The sequence below is a fragment of the Balaenoptera acutorostrata genome, chromosome 13 (assembly GCF_949987535.1).
Source record: "Balaenoptera acutorostrata chromosome 13, mBalAcu1.1, whole genome shotgun sequence".
NCBI lineage: Eukaryota > Metazoa > Chordata > Mammalia > Artiodactyla > Balaenopteridae > Balaenoptera > Balaenoptera acutorostrata.
In genome coordinates, this window is record NC_080076.1 from 65,690,048 (window position 1) to 65,715,614 (window position 25,567).

The 25,567-nt window shown below is 58.0% G+C and overlaps 1 protein-coding gene across 5 annotated transcripts in view; it reads left to right on the forward strand.

Moving 5' to 3' along the window:
* The window catches only part of TXNRD2 (thioredoxin reductase 2), a 40,514-nt gene that overhangs the window by 3,627 nt on the left and 11,320 nt on the right, over positions 1-25,567 (forward strand). For 3 of the 5 annotated variants that reach the window (XM_057527317.1, XM_057527318.1, XM_057527319.1), the window contains exons 3-12: positions 3,836-3,892; positions 4,208-4,349; positions 4,806-4,880; positions 5,425-5,503; positions 5,946-6,008; positions 8,373-8,443; positions 13,767-13,786; positions 14,467-14,558; positions 16,496-16,670; positions 24,372-24,508. In XM_057527317.1, coding sequence (XP_057383300.1) covers positions 3,836-3,892; positions 4,208-4,349; positions 4,806-4,880; positions 5,425-5,503; positions 5,946-6,008; positions 8,373-8,443; positions 13,767-13,786; positions 14,467-14,558; positions 16,496-16,670; positions 24,372-24,508 — 911 coding nt within the window. Of the gene's footprint in view, positions 1-3,835; positions 3,893-4,207; positions 4,350-4,805; positions 4,881-5,424; positions 5,504-5,945; positions 6,009-8,372; positions 8,444-13,766; positions 13,787-14,466; positions 14,559-16,495; positions 16,671-17,010; positions 17,245-22,830; positions 24,341-24,371; positions 24,509-25,567 lie in introns of those variants that run through there. The other 2 variants (XM_057527321.1, XM_057527320.1) reach the window with 2 other exon arrangements.

Below are 25,567 nucleotides of genomic sequence, written 5' to 3' on the forward strand. Positions count from 1 at the left end.
AGATCACTCATTTAAACTGCCTATTTCAGTGGATTTTATATTCACAGAATTGTGCAACCATCACCACCACCAATTTCAGAACATCTCATCACCCCCAGGTACTCTGTACCCACTGGTAGTCACCTGTCCCCCTCCCCTCCTCAGCACCAGGCTACCACTAGTTTCCTTTCCGCCTCTATGGACTGGCCTGTGTTCTGGATGTTTCACAGAAACGTGTGGTTTTGCTCTCACTCAGCATGATGTTTTTAGTGTTCATCTGTGATACAGTGTGTGTTAGTACTTCGTTCCTTTTTTAGGGCTGAATAGTGTGGATGAACCACATTTTGTTTATCCACTTGTCCGCTGGTGGATGTTTGGGTTATTTCTGCTTGGGGCAGTTATGAGTAATGCTGCTCTGAACATTCCTGCAGGTTTTGTATGGACGTGTGCTTTTATTTCCCTTGGGCAGATTCCCAGGAGTGGAATTGCTGGGTGATAGGGTAGCTCAAGGTTTAACCTTTTGAGGAGCTGCCAGACTATTTTCCAAAGTGTCTGCACCATTTTATATTCCCACTAGGAAGTGTGGGGTTCAAATTTCTCCACATCCTCACCAACACCTGTTACTGTCTTTTCTATCGTAGCCCATCCTAAGTAGGTGGGAAGTAGGTGGTATCTCATTGTGGTTGACTTGCATTTCCCTCATGGTTAATGGAGCATCTTTTCATGTGTTTATTGGCCATTTCTATATTTATGGAGAAATGTCTATTTAGAACCTTTGCCCATTTTTAAGTTGGGTTGTCTTTTCATTATTGAGTTATGAGAACACACACACACATACACACACACGTATATTCTGGATGTTAGATCCGTATCAGATGCATAATTCTCAATTACTTTCTCCCATCCTGGGGGTTATCTTGTCACTTTCTTGATGGTGTCCTTTTCAGCACAAAAGTGTTTAATTTTGATGAAGTCAGTTGATCTGTTGTTTCTTGTGCTTTTGGTGTCACATCCAAGAAACAGCATCATGATCCAAGGTCACAAAGACTTAGGCCTGTTTTCTTCTGAGAGCCTCACAGCTTCAGTTCTTACATTTAGGCCTTTGGTGCATTGTGGATTAACGTGCAGACATGGTGAGGTTGTTGCCTCCGGGTTTGAGACATGCACCTTTCCGTGTCACGGTCCCCCTTCAGGTGACACTCTCCCACCAGTCACATTCCACTTCTACATGTTACAAACTCCACAGCACATTGTACAATTTTTGTTTAAACAGTGACCTTTTTTTTATACTGATTTTTTTTGTTTGTTTTTATTTTTTATATATTTATTTATTTGGTTGCACTGGGTCTTAGTTGTGGCAGGAGGGCTCCTTAGTTGTGGCTCGCTGGCTCCCTAGTTGTGGCATGCAAACTCTTAGTTGCAGCATGCACGTGGGATCTAGTTCCCCGACCAGGGAACGAACCCGGGCCCCCCTGCATTGGGAGCGCAGAGTCTTAACCACCGCGCCACCAAGGAAGTCCCTAAATAGTGACATTCGGAAGAGATTTCAGCGATAAGGAAAAAGCTAACACATCTGCCCATGTGGTCGTCATTTCTGGGGCTTCCCTTCCTTTCTGTGGATCTGAATTTCCACCCAGCATCATTTTCCTCCTACTGGAAGGATGTCCGTGAATACTTCTTGTCGTGTGGCTCTAGGGATTATAAATTCTTTCAGCTTTTGTGAGTCTGAAGACATCTTTACTCTGCCTTCATTTTAACAAGATATTTTCTCTGCGTATAGAATTCAAGGGGACAGTACAGCCGGCCCTCTGTATCCACAGGCTCCACATTCACAGATTCAACCAACCACAGATCAAAAAAATGTTTTAAAAAAAATTCCAGAAAATTCCAAAAAGCAAAACTTGAACTTGCCACATACTGGCAACTATTTATCATTTACACTGTATTTACAACTACTTACGTAGTGTTAACATTGTGTTAGGTGTTATAATCTAGAGATGATTTAAGGTAAAGGTTACTGCAGATGCTGCACCGTTTTCTATAAGGGACTTGAGCATCTGGCTGCTCCGGGTTGTCCCAGAGCTCATGAGAGCTCTTTCCATTGTGGATAGTTTCTACTCCTGTTTTCAAATTCACTAATAAAAGAGTGTGCGATGTCTACTTGACCATGAACCCCACTCGGTGCAGTATTCATCTCTACAGTTAAACTTGGGTCCTTTTTTCTATCTTCCATGTTACTTCTTGACTTTTTGAACATGTGGAATACAGTTAAAACACCTGTTTTACTTTTTTTTCCACTAATTCTGACGTTGGTGTCAGTTCTTGGTCAGTTTCCATTGACTATTTTTCCCTTTAAGGGCTGTATTTTCCTGCTTCTTTGCGTGCCTGGTAATTTTTGTTTGAGTGCCAGACACTTTGGACTTTACCTTGCTGGTTTCTGGATATTTTTATATTCCTAGAAATATTTCTGAGCATGTTCTGGGATGTAGCTACAGACAGTTTGATCTTTTTGAGTCTTCTGCTTAAGATTTGTTAGGCGCTCTGGCACTGTGCCCAGTCTAGGGCTAATTATTCTCAACTGCTGAGGCATGACCTTCCTAATGCTCACCCAGTGCTCCAGGAGTTAACGTTTCTCCAGGCTGGCTTCTGGGAGCAGCACTGTCCCGGCCTTAGGTACTTTCCCCTCTCCTCTCTGTCCTCTGTCCTAGGAACTCTCAGGCCGGGAGCCTGCTGGACCTTCCTGGGCCCCCTCTGTGCTGTGTCCTGCAGACTCTCTGGTCGCGGGGCTCACCTCGTCCCTTTCCTGTCTCTCAGAGATCGCTGGCCTTTGTTTTCGTTTATTCAGTTTCTTGAAACCATTATTTCGTGTATTTTGTCAGGATTTTTGGTTATTTTGAGCAGGAGGCTAACTCTGGTCCCTGTTGCTCCATCCTGATCAGACCTGGGAGCCAGGCATTGGTATGTCTGAGGTGTCCCCTTGGCCGGAGACTTTAAATCAAGCACTGGGATCCCATCTTAATTCAGTTGAATGAAATGGCTTTGTTAATGAAGGCTTCTAAAATTTGGTTCTAATCTTGGTAGCTGGTAGCCATGAATCAAGCATGTTCTGTAGTGTTTCAAACACTCGTGGGCTTGTGACATACAAGTGGGGTGTGCCCTCGGGGCCGTCACAGCCAGGGACCAGGGCTGGCTGATGCAGTGTCACAGGCGAGCCAGTGGGAAGCCCGTGATTAGTCCTGGCCTCAGAACCTGGGGCTTGTGGCTGGGGGAGCCTGCTGACAGCTGGGGGCTCTAGGCAGGGGTGCAGTTGAGGGAGGCCAGGGAGGGGGCTCCAGGCAGGGGTGCAGTTTGGAGCCCTGGTCTTGGGGCCTGGCCGACCTGGACCTGCCATTTGACCTCCGAGCTTCCATTTCCTCACCCTGAGAGGAGGCAGCAAACGTCCACCTGGGGGCTCTGACCAGGGTAGACCGAGGGCCATCCCACATGGTGTCTGGGGAAGAGAGGAGTGAGGGAGGGCCTGGGGAGCGAGCCGTGGGGCCTCCCTGTGATGCCTCCAGGGAGTGTGCTTGGGGTGGGCCCTGGGCCTGTGCTGGACCTGCAACCAGGTTGGGGGTGGTGCGTCCCAGCACTGCTCTGGTGGGTGGTGCAGAGCCTGTGGTCAGGAAAAGGTCGGGGTGCCCATCTAGGGGCAGCATAGCTGGGGGCAGAGGCAGTGGGAGACCCGGCTGCATAGCTCGTGGGCGGCTGCTGGCCCGGTCCTTCCCCAACCTCCTCTGGGCCTTGTGGGCTTCTGGGGTCCCCGACCCTGAATCAGTCCCTGGTTGTACTCACCTGCCTGCTTCTCTGGTCCTTCCAGCCGCTCAGCTGGGGAAGAAGGTGGCCGTGGTGGACTACGTGGAGCCTTCCCCCCGAGGTAGGCAGCCCCCGCCGGGAGCCGTGTGTCCTGGGGAAGGTGTGGGGGGGTCACATACAGAGGGTGGCTGAGCCCTGGACTGCTGCCCAGTCTCCGGACGGCGTCCTGCTTCTCGGGGAAGCTGCCATCACTGTAGGTTCCTCATCCTCCTCATTTAAACCAAGTCTGAATGCAACTGCAGCCGACGCGTCCACACGGCAGGTTCACCTGGGCCGCGTTGGAGTTAAAGCAACTAAAAGGAATTGGAAACAGCTGTAGAGCAGGGCTGGCCTGGCTCACCTGAACCCGGTCTGTGTGCTCTTCCCACCTCCCCAGGTACCCGGTGGGGCCTTGGTGGCACCTGCGTGAACGTCGGCTGCATCCCCAAGAAGCTGATGCACCAGGCGGCGCTGCTAGGGGGCATGATCCATGACGCCCCCCACTACGGCTGGAAGGTGGCCCAGCCCCTGCACGACTGGTGAGGGCGTGTGGGGGACGGCCGATCCCATCAGCGTCACAGGAGCTGCGGGCGCGATTCTCACCCGGGAGCACCTCTGGGCCCCCAGCAGTGGGCAAAGTCTGGAGACGTTTTTGGTGATCTCCACAGTGGGGGCTGCACATCCCCTGGGTGGAGCCTGGGATGCTGCCACTTGCCCCACGGCGCCCAGGACACCCCTGGAAGGACGCTCGGCCCAAAGGCTGCAGTGCTTCAGGCCTGGCGGGTGGCACGTGGTCCGCTCGGAGCCCCTCGGTCTGAAGCCCCAAACCTGGCCCTGGGGCGGCAGCCGTGGGGACAGACGTCACCTTTACCACCTTGAGAAACCCCTCTGCTTCTGGGCATTTCTGTTAAGGGCTGTTTGCCTCTAATAATCTGTGGCGGGACCACAGCTGACACTTGTGTGGTGGCTTTAAGCATTGTGCTTTGTGTCAACAGGGGGAAAATGGCAGAAGCCATTCAGAACCACGTGAAGTCCCTGAACTGGGGGCACCGGGTCCAGCTGCAGGACAGGTACTAACGCCGCGCTAGGCTCTGGGCGGATCCTGGGGCACGTGAGGACTCCCCAGGAGGAGCAGGCGTGAGACCTGGGTTAGAAAGCCCAGCCACCCTCGCCCCTCGTGGTGCCTGCTCTCCCCGCCTCACCGTCCCCTCCCTGCTGGGCACCCTCTTCACCAGCAGGAGGTCCGTGGGTGTTTTGGGGGGAGGGTAACTGGGTGCATGTGGGGGCCTCCCCTTCCTGGTGGAGGGTGTCCAGGTGACATGACTGACCTCGGGGGAGGCCCAGCCACCTCTGTCCTCACACACCGGGGCTGAGCTTGGGCCCTTAAGACACCCCTGCATGGCGGCTGTGGTCACCACGTCCCAGGGAACCCTGGGGAGACAGCAGCCACGCCCCATGCTTCCCGGTGCGGGTCCACACACTCCTTTTGCCCCCCGTGAGCCATGGGTGGCCCAAGCTCACATTGTAGCCATCTGCCTAGTGCTCCCTATTTAATCCTGAGGTGATGCCTCATTTGCAGAGGAAATGTTTGAACATCCTATTTTTATTTTGCAGAAAAGTGAAGTACTTTAACTTCAAGGCCAGCTTTGTCAACCCACACATGATTTGTGGTGTCTCAAAAGGTGGGGAAGAGGTGAGCGCCCACCTCCCGTGGCCCCTGGGGCAGCACAGGCCAGTCCGTGGGTCAGTCTGTGGCCCAGGCGGGTGGACCTCAGCTCTGCTCGGCCTCAGCGCTGTCCTTGGAGATCAGCGCTGCTGGGATTGATACGATGTTCCTCTGGGGCCGAGGCCAGTCTAATTCTTTGTGAAGGAGGAAGTGACCACGCCAGGCTGCCCGCTGCTCAGGCGGCTGCAGCCCTGCAGGGGTTTGCGGGGATTCCAGGAGACCTTACCCCCCGTGTGATGCTGTGTAAACTGTGAAGTGCTTGGACTTAGAGGCTCTCCTGCCAGTCCCTGGGGCTGCTGCCACAGGGTCCACACTTCAGGGCAGAGGCTGTGATGGGGAAGCTGGTGGAGCCCTCGAGTGGGGACCACAGGTGACCCGGGTGACTGTGGCTTTCTCGGTTTCTTCTCAGACTCTGCTTTCGGCCGACCACATTGTCATCGCCACCGGAGGGCGGCCGAGGTACCCCACGCACGTGAGTGTCCTCAGGAGCCCCCACCCCCCCCACCCCGTTCATGGTCTGGTGACGTGCACCTCCCACTCCCCCCTTTCCTCCAAGTGGCCCTGTGCTCACGGCTGTCACTTTCCACTGCCCGTGCTCTTGAGTGCCCTCTGCTGAGCCAGGTTCCCACATCCCCACTTGGCTGAGTCCCAGGACCGGCTCTCGCGTTCCTCGGCTGCTGGGCCGGCCCCCGCCTGCCCTCTTCCTGTCCCCACGTCACTTCTTCTCTATCTCCCGTGTTGATTCCTCCTTTTTAGCCTCAGAATGTTGGAACGTTTGGGACTTAAACCTTGTTCCTCCTCCCCCAAACCCAAATCTTGTTCTTTAGTTGACATGAAACTCACATACCATAAAATGCACCCTTTCAAAGGGTACAGCCCACTGAGTTCCAGTTTACTCAGAGTCGTTCACCCGTCGGTCCCACTACTGAATCTCAGAACGTTTCATCCGCCCAGAACGAAACCCTAGCCCCATCAGCCGTCGCTCCCGCCCCCCTCCCCCGGCCCCAGCAGCCTGCTCTCTGTCTCTGTGGATTTGCCTGTTCTGGACGTTTCACATCAGTGGGTTGAGATGCATGGCCTCTTTGACCAGCTTATGGCTGAGTGATGTTCCGCGGCGGGTGTGACATTCTGTTGTCCGCTTGCGTGGTGGACCTCTGGGTTGTTTCCATTTTGTTATGAGTGACGCTGCTGGGAGCCCATGTGGATGCGGGTTGTCCCTTCTCCTGGGCAGACACCTGGGGGTGGAGGTCCCAGGCCCTGGGGGCGGGGGGCAGCCTCACCGTTTACATCCCCACCTGCAGTGCGTGGGGTTCATCCTTTTTGGTTTCTTCTCATGTCTTGTGATGTTTTGCTGAAAAGTGATCATTTCAAATAAAATGACATGTTCACTCTGGAAGCTAGGATCTCCCTCCACTTTGGGATTTCGTTTATTGCTGCTTGGCTGTTGGGTGATTTTTCTGGACCGATTTTGTAAACTCTTTATTCTGTGTCCTGTGAGGCTACTGAGGTCTCTGCTCAGTGGCCAGCTAGTGATTGGGCAGAGATGTGCTTAAACACCAGACCCAGGAAGTACCCCCGTCTTTGCGAGGTGCCCCACCCTCAGCGCTCAGCCTGGTGGGGGACGCTCTGCCTTCGCCCCCACCTCCTGCTTCTGCGGGACCTGGAGGCCAGTGCTCAAGGCCGCCCCAGACCCAGACATAGGCCCAGACAGGTGGATGGGGAGGACCAAGGGCGTGGTTCTGCGTCCTCGCAGACTCTTAAATCTGAACCTCCGTCCAGTTCTGTGCTTCCACTGGAAACAGGAGCTGGGAGGGCGCCAAGGCAAGTACACACTCCAGTCCTCAGGACCGCGACGCGGCCCCTGCCGCTGTCAGCCCAGCAAAAGCAGCCTCCAGAGGGGACCAGACAGCTGTGCCAGGTGGCCCTGGGCAGGATGTGTGGCTCCGTAGGAGGGGAGGGCGCTTGTTCCAGTAGCCACGTAGGCAGGGGCCAAGTGGTGACCATTAGTGATCCCTCACCCACAGCTGGGCCCACGTTGGCTCCACTCAAAGCCCCTGATGGCCGTGGTCAGTTCCTGGGACCAAGGGATCAGCTCAGCTCCACCCTGCACGTGGCTGCCAGAGCGCCTGCGAGGGGACTGGCCCGGCCTCTCCCTGCTGTCCGCTTGCCTGAGGGGCGGGGGGGTGGGGGTGGGGGTGAAGCAGGAGCCTCGGGTCCTGGGGAAGCCGCTCAGCGGCCACTCTGCTCTTGGCTGCCCGCCCCGGTGCCTGCCAACACTTGTTGTGTTTTAGTCCCTTTGATATCCAGACCTTTCGATCTTCTTGAGCAAACTTAAGAAATTCCTGACTTTATTTTTTTTGCCAATTGGAACCATAAACTGTTTGAAATCCGTTTCCTCTCTCCCAGCACATCTGACTCTCAGGGGCCATAGAGAGGACGTGTCCTGTGTCCCCCACCTGCTGGGGTATGGGGTGACCTGGACAACTCCCGGGCACAGGGCCCACCGTGCTGTCCCTCAAGGGCCCCCGGTCGGTTGCATCCAGCCTCCAGCCTTCAGCCTGGCGCCCTGGGAGCTGGCCCGCGCCACTTCACCCCTCGCTCCCCACAGCCCTGGGTCTGGATCTGGGGGGAGTCCTGGAGATCGAGAGGAAGGAGCCGCTGCCCCGGGCCCCCCAGGAGCGGCCGTGTCCCCTGTCCAAGAGGCCGCACCCGAGGAGGTGCAGCCACATGTGGGCAGGTGGTTCTGGCCCAGTTGTGTCTGCAAACTGGGCGTCCTCGGAGGGAGCCCCAGGGCAGCCGGGGACGCGGACCTCACATTGACCCTTTTCCCGGATAGATCGAAGGTGCCTTGGAATACGGGATTACGAGTGATGACCTCTTCTGGCTGAAGGAGTCCCCTGGAAAAACGTAAGGCCTGGGGGTGCCCAAGGGGCCCCACTCCCCTGTGCACACGGCCAGGCGGGGAGCACACGCCGCTGCCCCTCTGTAGCGCATTCTTTCCCACCTACCTGAGGAAAGGGCAAAAAGCCTGGCCCTGTGCCCATTTTGGGCTGACACTCTCCCAGGACTGAGTCACAGTGCGTGGCCCTTATTGTCTGGGGCGCAGGTTTTCACCAGGGTTCCCAGGAGCTGCAGGTCCCAGCGGGTCCTCAGGGCCATCTGGGTGGGTGGGTAGGTGGGTGGGCCCTGGGGAAAAGCCCTGGTCCCCCTCCGGCTCCGATCGAACGTCCCCGTTTTCATCTGTTTGTCACCTGGGCTTCCCTGAAATCAGCAAAGGCTTGGGCTGCCAGAAACCAGAGCCCAGCTGTGAAGCCAGACCTGCAGCGTGACTGGCCCCCCCCGTGGCCAAGGGCCGGGTTCACTCCTGGCATGGGGTCCAGGTCTGGATGCTGCTTCCTGGACACCGAGGGGACCTCATGCTCGCAGGGACCATAGAGGCCACCAGAGGGCGACAGAGGCTCGGCTGTCATAGTGCTGGGCTGTGGGGGACCGGCTGCTGATGGCCCGAGGGCATGCCCGGGGTGGGCAGGTGTGTGCAAGTGTGCATGTGTCAGCATGGGTGAGGGCATGTATGTGTACACGTGAGCACGTGTGTGAACACGTGAGCACGTGTGTGAGAGCTTGCGCGTGTGCTCGTGCTGCGCTCTGCTTGTCCTTGCTATCCCAGCCTCACAAGATGTCCTTGTTCAGGGCTGGGCACGGCCCCTGGCATGGGGGTGGCTTGGTGTGACCTCCCACCACTCGCGGCCACCTCGTTGTGGAAGGCTGCAGTGAAAACCCCAACGTGCGTCTTCTTGTTGTCTCAGTGTTTCTTATGTGTCGTGTGCGCGGTCAGGGCTGTGTCCACAGTAGAGAACTGCGGTCCCGGCTGGGCATTTCCATGGGGCCTGAAGGGAAGGGAGCCTCTCCTGCTCCCTGCGGGGGTGTGGAGGGAGCGCAGCCACTTCCATCTGCGGTCAGGCTCCTGGCCCTGGCCACCGCCTCGCCTCCCACAGGGCCCCCAGGCTGTGGTTGGTGCTTCGACTTGGCAATAGTTGTTAATTTTTCTGATGTCACATTTATCACGTTTTCTCTTTACACCATAGTATCTGGGTTATTTGTTGTTTTGTCTCTGACTAGTAGGTTAAATGTGGCCTGGTTTCATTTGCGTTTGCTATTATGTGGTCTTTTGTGCAATTACTGGCCGTTTAAAATTGAGTGTGTGAGTCGTGAGTGTGTGTCTGTGAGTGAGCGTGTGTCTGTGTCTGTGAGTGTGAGTGTGAGTGTGTGTGGCTGTGAATGGGGGTTGCTCGCTCCTGGGCCTGCTCTCTGGCTTTTCTCTTTCTTATCTTCCCGAAGGTTTGCTGTCAGGGCTGAGATCCCGTGTTGTTTACAATTGCAGATTTTCTCAGCTTGTCCTTTTAACTCATGTAACATACAAATGTTTTGGTCTTTTTTTTTTTAAGTGTAGCTTAGGCTCTTTTACACTTAATGGCTGTTAGATTTATTGCATGTTCAGGAGTGCCTTTCCCCCCCAAGATCGTTTTTGACAAAAGCCCTGGATTTCCTGTGGGTCCCAGGGCCTTGGGGCGTCTGCAGCACATCTGCGGCAGAGACAGGGTCCCATGCGTCCACCACCAGCCCCTCCCACAAGCCTGGAAGCTCCTCCAAGCGGAGCCCAGTCCTGCTCTGGCCCTGATTCGGGGTCCCTACCGCTGCGCAAGTGCCCAGCGTGGTCTTCAGACCTGTGTTGTTTTCTTGCGCATTGATTTCTCTGGGTCACTGAGGCACTTTGCCAGCCTCTCCGAGGTGGACTGTGGAGACTGTGGTGCCGATGGCCTTCAACCTGCAGCCGCCTGGACACTGGCTCCCCGCTTGGTGCTTCTGGCCTGGCTGAGGCCGCCCGTGTGGCCTGGTAATCTCCGCCCATCACCGAAGGCCAGCAGTTTCTGAATCCTGGTCTTTTGTTAAATTAGTTCCTGTGTGTTTTATTTTCTCTCGTTTGCTATTTCCCCGTTACATTTTGAGAGCTAAGTCCACCTCCAGGAGGGGCTGGTGTCTGGTGGCTCTCACTGCCCGCTGCTCACCGGAGGCTGGTGCGCGGAGAGGCCGCACAGGCCGGAAGGAGGCCCGGGCGCAAGGGCCCCGCGCAGCTGCCCCCAGTGACCACGTGCTGGGGCAGCGGCCTGCGCGGCCGGGAAGACAGCCCCAGATATTGGGGTCAGGAAAGTGTTTATTTTCTTCAGAAAAAAAAACGTTTAGAAGACTTTTTTAAAAAAGCTCTTTCGTTTAGAAGGAATCTAGGTATGTTATTGTTTAAGGAAAAAAGTGTTTGCAATGTATCAGTCACCCGTTCCGTTCTGAGCATGATTTATGTGAGGAAATGGTTTTTTTAAAAATTAAGCTGGAGATATATCCCTGTACGATGCTTCTGTGAAACGCAGCTTTTGTGCGGAGCTGTGGATGCAAGTTGTAACAGTGTGATACGGGAGTCAGTGTTTACTCCTTACATTCCTGCCCGCAGTCAAAATAAGCCCGAGGGTCTACAGTAGCATTTCTGTATTTTATCAGCTTGGGCTGGGCTGGGGGGGCCTCTGCTCACACTCCGAGGGGCTGTTTCTGCCAGATTTATTTGCCTTATAAATATTCCCCGTGTTTATTTTAACTCGCCTTTAAAATGGAGCTGAAATGAATATGGACCCGAGGGCTGCCCCCGGCCCTGGAGGCCTCCTGAAGCCGGGCGGGACCTTCCCACTTGGCCCCGGCCAGGAGGCCAGCCGGCGGCCGAGGGTGCCCAGCGTGCCTGGCCTCGGCCTGCAGCGGTGGATCCTCCACTGGCCGGCTCCCAAGGGCCCGTGGGCGCCGTGGCTGGACCGTCCTTCAGGGGCGTCTGCATGAGGCTCGGTGGCCAGCAGCTCAGGCCTGGAGATCCGGCCCTCAGCCTCCACGGTTGCCCCACCCGCCTTTGCCCCTGAGAGTCTTGGTGCTCTCTGGATATCCTGTGTCCAGCTGCTCCTGGGGGCCCCGAGCTCCGTGGCCCCAGCATTTCCTGTGCTGGCAGGACAGCTGCAGGGCCCCCACGCTGTGTGGGTGCACCCCCGGGGAGCAGATTGGGGCCTTCAGACTCAAGAGGCAGGTGGAGAGCTCTTTAAGCTGGGGCTCCAAGCCCTGAAGGAAGGCTTTGTTTCTGCTTCCTCCCCCTTCAGACTTTAAGGAGAGAGCCAGCCCTGTGATCAGGCTAATCCCGCTGCAGTTACACCTTGGAGTACAGTGTTTGCAGCACCGAAGGGCACACAGGGGGGCTCCCCGAACACACACACAGCTGAGCGGGGCTCTGGGTGCAGGTGGAGCCCCCGTGGGGTGTCCTGCTGCAGTGTGAGGCCATGTGTCCAGTCCTCAGAGGCCCCGCCTCCCCAGGTCCTCCCTTTGCCAGCAGGGCCTGCCCTGGGCACTTTGCCTTGGCACCAGCTTCAGCCCCACCCAGGCTGGGGTCTCCTAGGTGGGGCAGGGTGGAGTGGAAACCAACACTGTTGACCGTCTTTCCTCTTGGAGACAAGATGAGGCCCAAGGTGACCATCAGGGCCAGTGGACGCCTGCCCGCTGTGAGGTTTCAGCCGCCCATGCTTGGTCAAGGACGCCCACTGAGGCCCGGCCTGGCTGGCGCCTGTACCCCAGATGTGCTCTCTGTTGGCGGCTCGGAGCCAGTAGCCTGGGGCTGGGGGTACCATGACCTTGAGGTGGGAGTGGGGGGCCCACCCCGCCTCCCTACCCTGCTCCCTGCAGGGTTTGGGGAGGTGCCCGGGGCTGCAGGAACAAAACGCTTTTGCCAAAATCAGGAGACCATGTTGCTGCATTGCCTGGAGCTGGGCTGCGGGCTTCAGACTGCAGCCACCCCCCACCAAGAGGGTCTGCTCTATGGAGACAGGAAGGCTCGGACGAGCAGGACAGCCCAGCAGGCGGGCAGTGGGCTCCCCGGCACCTGCATGGCACGGTTGCCCAGGCCATGGCCACCCTGAATGGGAGCACAGGGCACCATGAGGTCCACACGGATGTTCTTCATTGGTCCTTGCGTTGGGGCAGGATGTTCAAAGCAGCTAAAGCCTGTTTGCGTTTTAAGTAACTCGTAGTTTCATGTTTTAAAGAAAGGCTTGTCCCCTTCCCCATACACGTCAAGACTCAGGGAGGGCAGGTTGTGTAACGTTGAGTGTACCTATGCACAGACATGTGCATTGTGCCTATGTGTGTGTGTGCCTCACACGCCGAGCTCTCCCCACTTACCCTGCACAGGATGCCAGCACGGTCCTGTCCCAGCTCCTGAGAGGAAGCCGTGTGCCAGTTGCTTCCCGCAGAGCACCGGCAGCAGTATTCCCAGAGATGTGCTGCTGTTTGAAATGGAATTATATCATTAGTACCTGCTGGGATCAGAGCTGACATTTGCTTATCCATCCTTGCATCACCTCCTCTTGTTCAAAGGCTGAGGGGTGATCTGACAAGCCCACCCACAGGCCGCCCGGGCTGAGAGTCTCCACTCTGTGTTCAGTTCTGTTCATGTGTACACGTGTGCAAGTGTGTGTGTGTGTGCACATGTATGCATGCAGGGTGTGTGCAGCTGAATAACAGGAGAGGATCTGCTGGCTCCCAGCGTCCTGTGTCCCGCTCCCAGACTGCCCTTGCTTGGGGAGCTGACTCTCCCAGCCACAGGCCTGTGTGCAGTAGGGCTGGGTGGGCATGGGGTGGGCCGTCTGCCTGGGCCCCGTGGTCCCAGAGTGTTCTGCCCACAGACAGGGCTTCCAGGAGCTGCCCCACGTCTGGCGCCTCCCCGTCTGTTTCCAGCCTGGCTGCAGGAGGTCCAGAGGAACCCAAGGCAGAACTTTCCTTAGGAGAGAAGGAAAAGCCTCCTGCTTCTTCTGACTGGGCTTCGTCCATGTTTGTCCCGCCTCCAGGCCCATCCCCGGGACGTGCTGTTTTGTCCCTGGCCACTCATTCCTTCACCACCAGGCAATTTCCCAAACCAGCAGCTCTGTTTGTCATCTACAGCTGGAGCTCTGGGAAGTGGGTTTTGTACATTGGGACTGCCTGTTTGAACAGTTAGCCGCAGGGACTCCACAATAGTGACATGTCAGCTGACAGGCGCCCTGCATGAAGGCTGCAGGGCCCCGTCCCCCTCAGAGCCCCACCAGGGACGGCTGTGTGCATCATGGCGGCCACGTGTGAGACTCAATTTCTCTCTCTCTGTCCATCTCTCTTACAGGTTGGTGGTTGGGGCCAGCTGTATCCTTTGCTGCGTGCAGGTGACAGACAGACAGCTGTGTTCACCATCCTGAGAGTGGAAGCTTGGGCCCCAGGCCCGCCTCCCCCCCTTGCCGCACTCTCTCCCATGGGGCTTGCCCTCTGCCACCTGGAACCAGGCACTTATAGGCACTTACAGGCCCACTCAGGGCGGATGACCTGTGCTCGAGGGACAATTTGAGGTTGACCTTTGAGGCTGGGGCTTCCTGGAGGCTCTTCCTGAGCCACTCGCTGGCTGGGCAGCTGGACACAGCTGTGAAGCAGACGGTCCTCCCTGGAGAGCAGCCCCACTCAGGCCGGTTCCTTAAGAGGGAGTAGTAACACCAGGGAGGGTGGAGGGCGTGTCTGCAGGGAGATGGAGGCACTGAGGTCTGGGCACGTCTCCTGTCCTTCACCACACAGGCCCCTTGGTTAACCTCCAGGGAGTCTGGACAGAGGCCCTGTGGAGACAGGACCCGCCTGGCCTGTGGGTGCTGAAGGGAGTCTCCACCTTGCCCTGGACGTGCGTTTGAGAGATGGGGGCGGTGGGGAGGGTGTCTCTGCGGCCAGTGTTGGAGACTCTTCTGGGCTGCTGGGGACTGGTGGAGACGGGGGCTGCTGGCGGGGGCACCAGGGGTCTTGCTGCCTGGCTCCCGTTAGTGTTCCTTAGCCTGCTCTGGCAGACGTGGCCCTGGAGTGCGCTGGCTTCCTCACTGGGCTCGGCCTGGATGCCACTGTCATGATACGCAGTGTCCCTCTACGGGCCTTCGACCAGGTAATGCCGGGCCGGTGTCCCCTCCACCTGTGGCCCACCTGGGCAGGTGCAGGTGTGGGCTGGGAGCGAGGTCTCAGTCTTTTTTTTTTTTTTTTTTTTAATTATTTATTTATTTATTTATTTATAGCTGTGTTGGGTCTTCGTTTCTGTGCGAGGGCTTTCTCTAGTTGTGGCAAGTGGGTGCCCCTCTTCATCGTGGTGTGCGGGCCTCTCATTATCGCGGCCTCTCTTGTTGCGGGGCACAGGCTCCAGATGGGCAGGCTCAGTAATTGTGGCTCACGGGCCTAGTTGCTCCGCGGCATGTGGGATCTTCCCAGACCAGGGCTCGAACCCGTGTCCCCTGCATTGGCAGGCAGATTCTCAACCACTGCACCACCAGGGAAGCCCAAGGTCTCAGTCTTTACAAACTGGCCCTTGAGTCGAATGAGGAGATTGTTGGCAAAATAAACACCTGCCAGCGTATTGCAGCAAGGGTCAGCACGTGGGGAGTGTGGCAGGGACCAGAGGGACACCGTGGGCATGCTGGCCAGCTCACGGGCTGTGAGGTCAGGTCACCCAATAGTAAGCGGCCGGCGTGTGTGGGCAGAAGTGCTGTCCTGGCTTCCTCGCAGAGCCACCTGAGGTCCGAGGAGCTCCGCTATCCAAGGGCAGCATGGACAGGGAGCAGGCGGCAGCTGGCGAGGCCCTGGGTGACCATCACGGGAGATGGTGGCCCGGCCACCATGGACTGGAAAGACGTCATGCTGAGCCAGGCCACTGCAGCCTCGCCACCTCCCCGTCCACCACGCAGGGCAGCACCGGCCCTGGGGCACAGACTCTCTCCCTGACGGCGGACGTGCCCACATAATGAGCACGTGGAGTTTTTTTTAAACCAAAAACCCTCCGAGGAGATGTCACTTTAAAATCCAGGTCTGGGTTGTCATTGTCAAGACACCAGGCTCCCGGTGCCCTGCAGAGATTGGCACTGTCCATTGCACAGCTCTGGGGCAATGCACCCCTCGGTCCTGTCACCTGCTCAGTGCACACGCCCGAGCACCTGCCACGGGGACACACGTCCAGGGAAGGCCTCGAGCCTCATGCTGGACACAGGCGGAGATGGGGCCCGAGAGGCAGAGGCCCGCAGGGACGTGGAGAAGGGGGCCGATGAGGCTGAGCTGGAGAGCCGGGTTGGCGGGTGGTCATGGTAGCAGGAGAGGGAGAATCTGCATGTGGTTGGCACGCGGAGACAGTGGGGTCACCAGGCTGGAGTCGGGGGAGCGGGGGGAGAGCAGGCTCCAGGTGAGGCCTTGTGGCCTGCCCACCTGTTCTGGGGGACAGACAAGGCTCCTCATGCTGGGGTGGCCCCTGAGTCAGGGGAGTTAAACACTGACTTGTATTTTCTCCTGATGGCTTGTTCGAGCCCCCACCGTGGCCCTGGGGGCACAGCTGCCTGGGCTGAGAGGGAGGAACCCCCTGCAGCGCCTCCTTATGCCATGCCACCTCCCCTAGCAGTTCTTGGTGAGAAGCGGAGGTGCCCACCTCCACTCCTAGCTCCCCCGCTGCTGACCCCAGCCAGGGGTCCAGGCAGGCAGAGCCCGGGAGAAGGGGTGCGTCTCTGCCATTTCAGTGAAGACTCAGTTAACTAACATCTAAAGAGAGTCCAGAGGTCACATGCACCCTAACTGAGGGGCTTGGGTCCTCAGATTTGGAGGGGGTCGGGGCACCAGAGGCTCTCCCGGCTTGGCCCTCAGCTCCGTGGAAAGCAGGGCACTCGGAGCGGGGCGGCCTGTGTGAGGCGTCCTGGAAGAAGGTGTGGGGCCCTGACCTCTTCCTTTGGACAGGCTCCCCTGGGGCCCTGGGCCTTTTCAGGCTGTAGGCCCAGGTCCTCTCCACAGGCCTCAGCAGTGACACTCCCACTGCTGCCCGGTCCTCAAGGCGTGTCCTCTTGTGCTTTGCAGCAAATGGCTTTCTTGGTCACAGAGCACATGGTGGTTCACGGCACCCGAATCCTGAGGGGCTGCACCCCCTTGAGGGTGGAGAGGCTCTCAGACAGGCGGCTCCAGGTCACCTGGGTGGACCTCGCCTCCGACAAGAAGGACACAGGCACCTTTGACACCGTCCTGTGGGCTGTAGGTAAGGATGCTCAGGACCCCGTGCTCCTGCGCGCACTTGGGGGACCAGGCGAGGGACCATGTGATTGTGCGTGCACTCGGGGGACAAGGTGTGGGACCACGTGCTCCTGCGCGCACTCAGGGACCAGGTGCGGGACCAGGTGCTCCTACGCACACTCGGGGGACAAGGCGTGCCGCCTTCCCCTCCATTGGGCATCTTGGCCCCCTTCTTGCCACTCCCGGCACCCGTCACCCTGCTGGCTCTGGGGTGGGGAGGTGGATAAAGGCCATAGGGCTGCCCTGAGCAGCCTCGCTCCTCCTCCGACCGAGCACACTGTGCTCTCCTGGTCTTTCTTCCCCAGCGCTCCTCGTTCTGGAAATGAAAACCAAGGAAGAGCTGTGGATGGTGGGTCGCAGGCAGCTGGGTTTTCGTCGGGGAGACTAGTTAGTCCTACGGGCGGTTTATCGAGGCCTCGCGTACATTTCCTACTAACTTTAAACCTTGGTGTAGATGTGTTTTTTTAGTAAATTAGATTCGTTTTCCACCGTAGCCTCAAGATAGCTGTTTATAACATACAAACGATAACAGAGTTTTTACCTTTTTTTAACTGTTTTAACGTGTGAGTAACATAAAATTTACTATCTTAACCATTTTTAAGTGCTCAGTTCGGTGACATTAAGTACATTCACACACCACCCTCCATCTCAAGAACTTTTCATCGTCCCAAATGGAAACTCTGTCCCCATCAGATAACCCCCCACCCCCTCCCAGCCCCTGGCCCCCACCCTCCTACTTTCTGTCTCTGTGACTCTGATGACCAGGTCCCTCAAGTGAGTGGGACCCTACAGTGTTTCCCTTTTTGTGTCTGACTTAGTTCCCTGGCATTGTGTCCTGGAGGTCGTCTGTGTCGTAGCCTGTGAAGGTGGGCAGTGCTGCATATGGCACACTAGGCTCATCCGGGCATTTGCCGGTGGACACTTGGGTTGCTTCTGTCTTCTGGGTGTCTTGGAAAATGCTGCTGTGGACAGTGGCACGCAGAAGCCAGCTGCTGTTAATACGTGAATGTAATGGAGATGCGAACGTAATGGAGACGTGTAGCTTCTAGCCAGCTTCTCGTTGCTTCTGACGCGTCCCCTTGGCCGCCTTCAGCTCTGTGGGTCATCTTGTGTTGGCAGTGGGTGTCCTCCTGGCCTTGCCAGAAGTCACACTTTGCAGATTTGCAAAGGCAGCGTCTAGTGATAGGGCAGAGGCCCCGGGCCTTTCCCAGCAGGCGTGGGCTGGCCGCCACCCTGCCTCCTGTTCCCCGAGAGGCATGGGTCCACCTGTTTGGGGGGGTGAAGGCCGAGCAAGCGTGGCCACGCAGAAATGGCTTGTTGGTGACCTTGTCGGGCACACTCCCTCCCAGGCTGGGCCCTCCCTGCACCCGGCTGCCCCCACGGAGAAGGGGAGAGTGGATGTGGGGGGCCCCTGCCAGGGCCGGGACGGTCAGCCTGGGGAGGAATGGGCTTTGAGGGTGGAGCAGGGAGTGCAGGCGCCGCGAGGGGCTCCCCACAGAGGGGCTGCAGGTCCTGCTTCCGAGGGCGTGTGGGCTCACCTGCCGGGACACCCACCTGCCTTGGTGCCTGCGGCCCATGGGCTTGGGACCCTTTTCCCTGATCTGTCAGCTTGCATTTTAAACGTAGGGACGGTCAGTGTCTTCGTTCTCCCGTGTTTCCAGCCCGTGGGTCTCTTCGTGCTGAGCCCGGTCACTCGTCCCCCATCTGGGCCTGGGCTCTGAGTCCGTGTGGCCGTCAGACTTGTTGTCCGGCTCCACAGCACTCAGCGAGTGTGCCGAGCCCTCAGAGGGCCTGTCCCCCAGCGTTTGTCCACCCCAGCTGCCCAGGCCCCCGCGTCCCCGGAGGTGGGCCCGGGCAGCAGCGCACTTCTGAGAAGCTGAGATACTCAGAGTAGTGGGAAATCAGAAAATGAAATAAACTCCGGAGGAGTCAGCGATTCACTTCTGAGGAACAAAGCAAAGATCTGAAATGCCCCAGAGTGAACTTACTACCTCTTGACCAAGATCCGCTAAATTACCAGAGGAAATGTTCTTGACCAAATTGTAAAAGTAAATTTTATGTAGGTTTATTTTGATGAACGCTACTCAGACCCAGAAATGTAAACTGATGGTTATTAATTTAAAATCCGTTCTAACTGACGAGGTGGCTGGTTCCCCCTCCCACTTGCACCCCATCCTCCCGCTTGGTCCCCAGTGCCTTTGTACTGAGGCGCGGGCTTGCACCCAGATGCCATCAGCTGAGCCCACGCTGCTGGCGGCAGCCAGAGGGTGAGGAGCCGGGCCCTCGGAAAGCCTCAGGATCCTCCCAACATCCAGACGACCCTGGTGGGCGGCAGGCAAGGCCCCGGGAGCCCTCCCCAGCTGGGAGTTTTGTTTTCTGTATTTTCAAAAAGAGCATCCCCCAGACAGTCTGCCGGGCGTGATTGATGCTGGGGGTGGAAGCTTTTCACAGTCCTTGGCCTCTGACCTTGCTTTCCGAGGCGGCGCTGCGGTGGCGGGTTCCTGGCACGCCTCCTGGGTCTGCACGGGCAAGTGCTGGCGGGGCCACTGCTCCCGCCGGGTTTTGTAAACATTCAGGAACCATTTCCCAGTTTAACAACTGGGAATGTTCTCTGCCCATTTACCGGGTAAGCCTTGAACCAAGCGTTATTTCTACGTGCAACAAAGGGTGATCCTGGAGGTCAAAATACAATCACCTGGGCGGCATGGCTGAGGAGGCAAAGAGCTCGCAGACCGTAGGTCTGCCCAGACGCCAGTGCTGCATCCACACCGGCTGGACTTGACGTGTTAAAAATGAAAAGGGAAAGATGCGCCTCGTGCCCTGTGGACGGTCCACGTGGACGGCCTTGGCCACAGCCGACGAGGCTCACAGACGCGGGGATGGGACGTGGGCCCTGCAGTCTGCCAGCCTCTTCCTCGGTGCAGCCTTGATCTCCACGTGGTGGATTAAACACATTAGCAGCTAAAGCAGTTAATTGCTGTGCAGGGGGCCGGCTCATTGTTTGTCTGTGAATCACCCACCCACACCAGGTGTCTTAGATAACAGGCTGGGAACTCGCAGGAGGAGGATTTCCTGTCTGCAGATGTGCCGATTACGGTGCTGAGTGAAGACAGTCAGCCCGCCTGCCGCAGGCTCGTGTTCACCCGCACAGTTAACCACTTGTGGCCTGGAGCCTGGCTGTGGAGCGGGGGCGGGAGCAGGACTGGCTGGCCCTGAGTGGACACCTCCGAGCAGGAACCCTCAGCTTCCGTGTAGCTTCCTCTTGTTTTAAAGAATGGCTGGAGCACCATGGCCTCGGAAAAACCAGGAGCTGAAACGGTCCCAGGCTCCTCAGCATCTCCAGCCTCCAGGGAAGGATGAAGGCTCTGGCACATCCATCCCTGGGCCACAGGAGCCCTGCCCAAGTTGAAAGAGCCCACCCAGGTGGCCGCTCTTACGGGGTCCAGAGTGCCTGCCTCGAGACAAGGCGGGGGAGTCAGCCCCTGAAGCCATCTCCTCTTCTTCAGGCTTTGTCTTAGCAAAAAGCCATTGCCATTTACCTGTGTCATGTTTGAGCCTCAAACGTGGGGAAAGGGAGCTCGTGAGACCTGGCTCAGGACTGGAGGCCAGCTTCCCAACTGCACCCAACGACCACACTGAAGCCCTCGGGCCTGAGGACACAGTGATGGGGGCCCAAGGTGCCCAGGATGCCTGCAGCCGGGGCCCCTTCTCCGTCCAGGGCTGCCTCTTGGAGGTTAGGGAGGAGCTGGTAGTCTGAGCGCAGATGCAACCTGGTTGGGCCAGCCTCGGGCCAAGGCTACCAGGCCTGTTCCCTGGGACCGCGTCTTGCTGTGGCTGCGGGAGACCCCTGTGTGGCTATGTTCTCTTAGGTGGGGACTCCACAGTGGCCTGCCTGTGCCCCCTGGGAGGGTCACCCAGGGTGGGTCCCTGCCTCCTGGCACCTTGCAGGCTGCCTGTGCACCCTTGCTGCGGTCTGACCACAGCCCGTGCTCACCTTTCACACTCCTGCCGGCACTTAAATCTTCCCTCGTTACACGATCCCCCTGCTCGTCGGGAAGTGTGCTCCAAGGAGGCGTGAAATTGGAGGGAACGCCCGTCTTCCTGTAACGGGAGGCATGAGGCACGTGAGAGGACGTGTGTCTGGTTGTCTGCGTCCCCGTGTGCCGCAGAGAAGGTAGCCATGACCAGCAGCTGGTGGTTCTCCCAGTGCGACCAGAGGAGGCTGGACTGGCCCAGTCGCACCGAGAGCTCTCGGGCGCAACGCTGCCCTGGGTGTCCTGGGCAGTCTGCGCTGGGAGGGAGGGCCATCCCAGCTTCGAGGCACCGGGGCTCACACAGTCCCCCCAAGGGACTCTGCCCAGCAGGCGAGGGGCAGCTCCAAGGGCAGGGTGTGTGGACATCACCTCGAAGGAGGAAGCTGGGTGTCTGCTCATACGTGGGATTCTAGTGCTCTCGTCATTTGTAGTAAGCACGGCAGCGAGTCACACGGGTTTTAAGGAAGAAACTCTTACAAGGCAAGAGAATCACGAGGATGCGTATAAATGAATGAAAAGGGCAGGATCGGACATTCTCAAGAGGAGACACAGCTAATTTAACATGTGGCCAAAAAAACACCGAATTTTACTAGTAGTCAAAGAAGTGCAAATTCAGTCCTCACAGTCCCCCCTCCACTGCCCTGCAAATGAGCAGAGCCCACTGCCCCTGAGGAGGGGGCAGCCCTGCCTGTGCCCCGAAGCCCCCCTGAGGATGCCATCCTCATCCTGGGGGCCCACCAACCCCGTGCAGGGCGAGGAGCAGGCAGCCCACGTGCCGGACAGGGCAGTGTGTGACCGTGACGTGCAGGGTGACCGGGACGGGCCTCCACCAGTCGTGGGAGGAGCACTACCTGCACACAGGGTGCAAGGGAGGCGGTCGGAGGATGACGTGACCGTTGCCATGTAAGCCCAGCCTGGGCCTGAGCTGGCATCTGAGCGACCAGCCACTGGGTACCCCCCCGGACCCCACAGCCGTTTTCCATCTTCCTCTGGGGCTCTGGGCCTGAGCTGAAAGGGAGGGCATGACCCCCTGCTCTGAGCACGAGGGGGCAGCGCGGCAGAGGGCGTGGGCCTCTCCCTCCCCGTGTGACCCCTGTCCAGGGCTTGCCCACCCCAGGCCTCATCCGTAAGGCCCAGCTTCCAAGCCCTGAGGTGCCCGCGGCTGCCCCTGGGGCTTCGCCTGCTCCAGCCCCTCCCTTCACTGTTCATTCTGGAAGCGTCAGTGGAGTGCCTGCTGCATGCGGCCTGTCCTTCACTGTACTGCCCCCCACCCCCTATCAACCATCCATTTATTCTTTTTACCAGTGGCCTGGCTCACACATCCCACATACTTTCCAAGTTCACGTACACAGAGCGTCCTAAAAAATCCTGGCTTCAAAATGGACTGCAGAGGCCACCTAACTCCAGCATATGTTACCGTCTCCTGTTACTACTTTCAAATTTATCTTTATTTCCTTCGGGATCTGGGATATGGTTTGCTGGCATCTGCAAGGTGTGTAGTTACCATGGTTACCACAGGCACAAGAGGAAGCACTCTTGACCTCCTGTGACCAGCCAGGCAGGGGTGCAGGGGAGAGCCCGGGACAGCGTGGCCGGCGTCAGAGCAGCTGGTCCAAGTGCTGCCGGCTTTGCCCTCGGACTCTCTAGCCCCAGCCCAGAGTGTCACCGGGAGGCGCAGGGCCCGGGGGCCTGGGGAGGAACCTGAGGACTGAGCTATGAGCCGCTGCATAAGGGACTGTCGCCCACTAAGCCCATGCCCTCCAGTCCTGCCTGTGGGGCCAGCTCCTTCCTCTCTGGGAGCACAGTCCAGTCCCCTCCCAGGTGCCCACTGGGTCCCCAGGCGCCTTGGCAGGATGCTGGGCAGGCGGCAAGTCCCACTCTGCACTCATGGGTCTCCATCAGGACCATAGGGCCAGCACTGGTGCCGTCAGAAGGTGGGGCCCTCCTGGCCTTGCACTGCCCGTGTCCAATCTGACGGCGAAGGGCGCCAGCCCTCAGCCCCCGATTCCTGGGGCCGAGCCGAATGCAGAGGCCGGAGCCATCGGCTCAAGAAGCAGGCTTAGCTGAGCCTGTGTTTTGACTTCCCGCCAGGAGAGCAGCTGGAGACTTAAGGCTCCCCTCCCTGGGCTCCACCAGCCGCCACCCGACCTCTGGGGCCTGAGCCGTGGAAGCTGTGGAAAGTGTGCCTTTGAAGTCATGCATCCTGCCGTCGGGATCCCCCAGCCACGGTGACGGGGGCCACCCGCTGCCCCCCTGGGGTCGGGCAGGAAGAGCGGCCCTTGCCACCCTGGCTCGACGAGGCCACATCGTCTGAACTGGGAGAGAGGGTGGTGAGGCAGCTCAGCTGTGACGGGGCCCAGGCTGTGAGCACACGGAGCCGGCAGTGCCTGACACTGCCCCTCCTGGCCTCTCCCCCAAGAGCAGGGTTCATGCTCTGACTGCCTGCAAGGATGGGAGGGTGTGCAGTGCAGGCCCTGGAGGTCTTGGAGCTGGGGCTGCCCGGGGAGTCGGGGGGCGAGGTCGTGCACACTGTCTGCCTCCTTTGGGTCAGCTCGTGGGCCACGGGTGCTGGGGGAACGGCTGCTGCCAGATGTGGGGACATGAGGCCACAGCCTCGTGGCAGAGAGAGGTAAACCCACGTGGAGCACCGTCCTGCCTCGCACAAGCTGCAGGAGGGGTGTCTTGGTGGGGGCGGAGGCCAGCCCAGGGGGGCCACGTGAGGACCCTGAGACACCCCTGACGGGAAATGCACGCAGGGGATGGGGCCCCAGTGTCTGTGAGGCCTGGGTCCTGTTTCCGACTTCTCCTCAGGCTGATGCCTTCAGAGGCTGCAAGGTCCTGTCGGGCTGAGCCTGTGGCCGTGCTGATCCTTCCCATCCATCACTCCACCATGTGGCCTGGGGTCCCTGGCCCCTCGGAGTCCGGCCCCTTCAGTGGGGAGGGGCTTAGGGAGCACAGTCTGGGGCTGGGGGCACATCGCCCTTGGTTGCTGCTGCTTCTACACCGTTTCTGTGGTCAGAGCCAGGAGCCTTGTATTTTTAAAAAATCATGAATTTCCAATTCAAAGTTGACGTTACGGAGTTTGAACCGTCCTCTTTGAGTGACATGTAGGACCTGTTAGCATCTGCACTTGTGGGGACGTGACCCTCGGAGGTACAGTTCCAGTGTGGGTTCGCAGGGTCTCCCGAGTTGTCTTTCCACGTGTTCTGTTACAATAGACCCCTTTGTTTTAGGTTGTTTATGGGTTATAGGGATTTTTTTCCACATTTAATTTTACTTTTTGAATATGTATACGTATAAACTGTGTATATGATTTAAAGAAACAAAATTGTATCATAGGATGTGTTTAGGAGGGTCTTGTTGCTGACTCTCCATCCACCCCATTTCCTCCCCATTCCTGCTCCGTCCTTTCACTGAGTCTCTATGCAGGTGTTTGTGTGTGCACATGTATACACACGTGTGTGTATACGTACATACATGTGTGAGCGCGTGTTTGAGGCCCTTGGCACTGTTGGTGCTTGATGTCTTACCAATTCTAAGTGGACATTCTGAGAAGGGTTTTAAATAAAACAAGGAATCTCGGTCAGAACCACTAACAAAAACCTCCCAGCCTTGCTCTTTGTGTCCTTCAGGCCGAGTTCCAGAAACCAGAGGTCTGAATTTGGAGAAGGCTGGTGTGCGTACCAACCCCAACACTCAGAAGATCCTGGTTGACGCCCAGGAAGCCACCTCCGTCCCCCACATCTATGCCATCGGAGATGTGGCGGAGGTACGGCCTGCGCCGCTGCCTCCCCCAACCCCGTCCCCCGACCCCGTACCCCTACCATGTGGCTCACAAGGGCTCTGCGCTGAGCCCCAGGAGGACTTGGCATCACCCCCGCCTCCACGCTCCTCCTCTCTGTGGACGGGCGGGTGGACAAGGGGGCACCGTCCACAGATCCTGCCGTGAAGCTCCTCACGGGTCAGCTCTGAGGGATGGTGTCTGTTTGCACACCATGCAGCAGCCTCAACCTCCTGGCCTCGGTTTACCTCTGATCTTGGGCGGTCAGCACCCCCATGAGCCTGGCTTGGGAGGCATCAGTCAGTGGCCCCCCTTACGGGCCCAGCAACACTGGGGGCTGCTCAGCTATGGGCCCCAGCGCCTCAGGATCAGTCGGCCTGTCCTGCACGCGTGCATTGCGTCCCAAGGAGGGCAGTCAGGGCAGGGTCCCAGTCATAGGCTGGGCCCCCAGACCTAGCAGGCCTCTCTACGGTGCCGCCACAAAGCGCCACGAACTGGGTGGTCAGAACAGCAGAATTTGTTCCCTCCTGCTCTGGAGGCCCAAAATCCGAGATCAAGGCGTCAGGGCTGCGCTCCCTCCTCTGGGGAGGACCCTCCTCGCCAGGTCCAGCTTCTGAGGCCCCGGGTATCTTCACAACCATCTCCTCTGGGGCCTGCCTGTCCCTGGATTTAGGGCCGCCTGAATCCAGGCTGACCTCATGTCAATCCTCACTTTAATTACCCCTGCAAAGACACCGACTTCCCAGGAGGGCACAGCCTGAGGTTCTGGGGGGACATGAGTTTGGGGGTGCTGTGAAACCCACCGTGGTGTTAGTTTACGTTCATTCTTCACACATTGAGCACCAGGCACTTTTCTGGGTTCTGGGGTCACTGCAGGAACAGACAGAAGTCCCAGCCCTCGTGGAGGTGACGTTCTGTCACAGTCACAGATGACAAGCAAATGAGCTATTTCAGGTGTCAGGAGATGCTCAGTGTGGGGGTCAGAAAGGTGGCAGTCGTCATCGATGCTGTGGGACCGCCCCTCCCTCAGCCTCCCCAGCCTCTGCT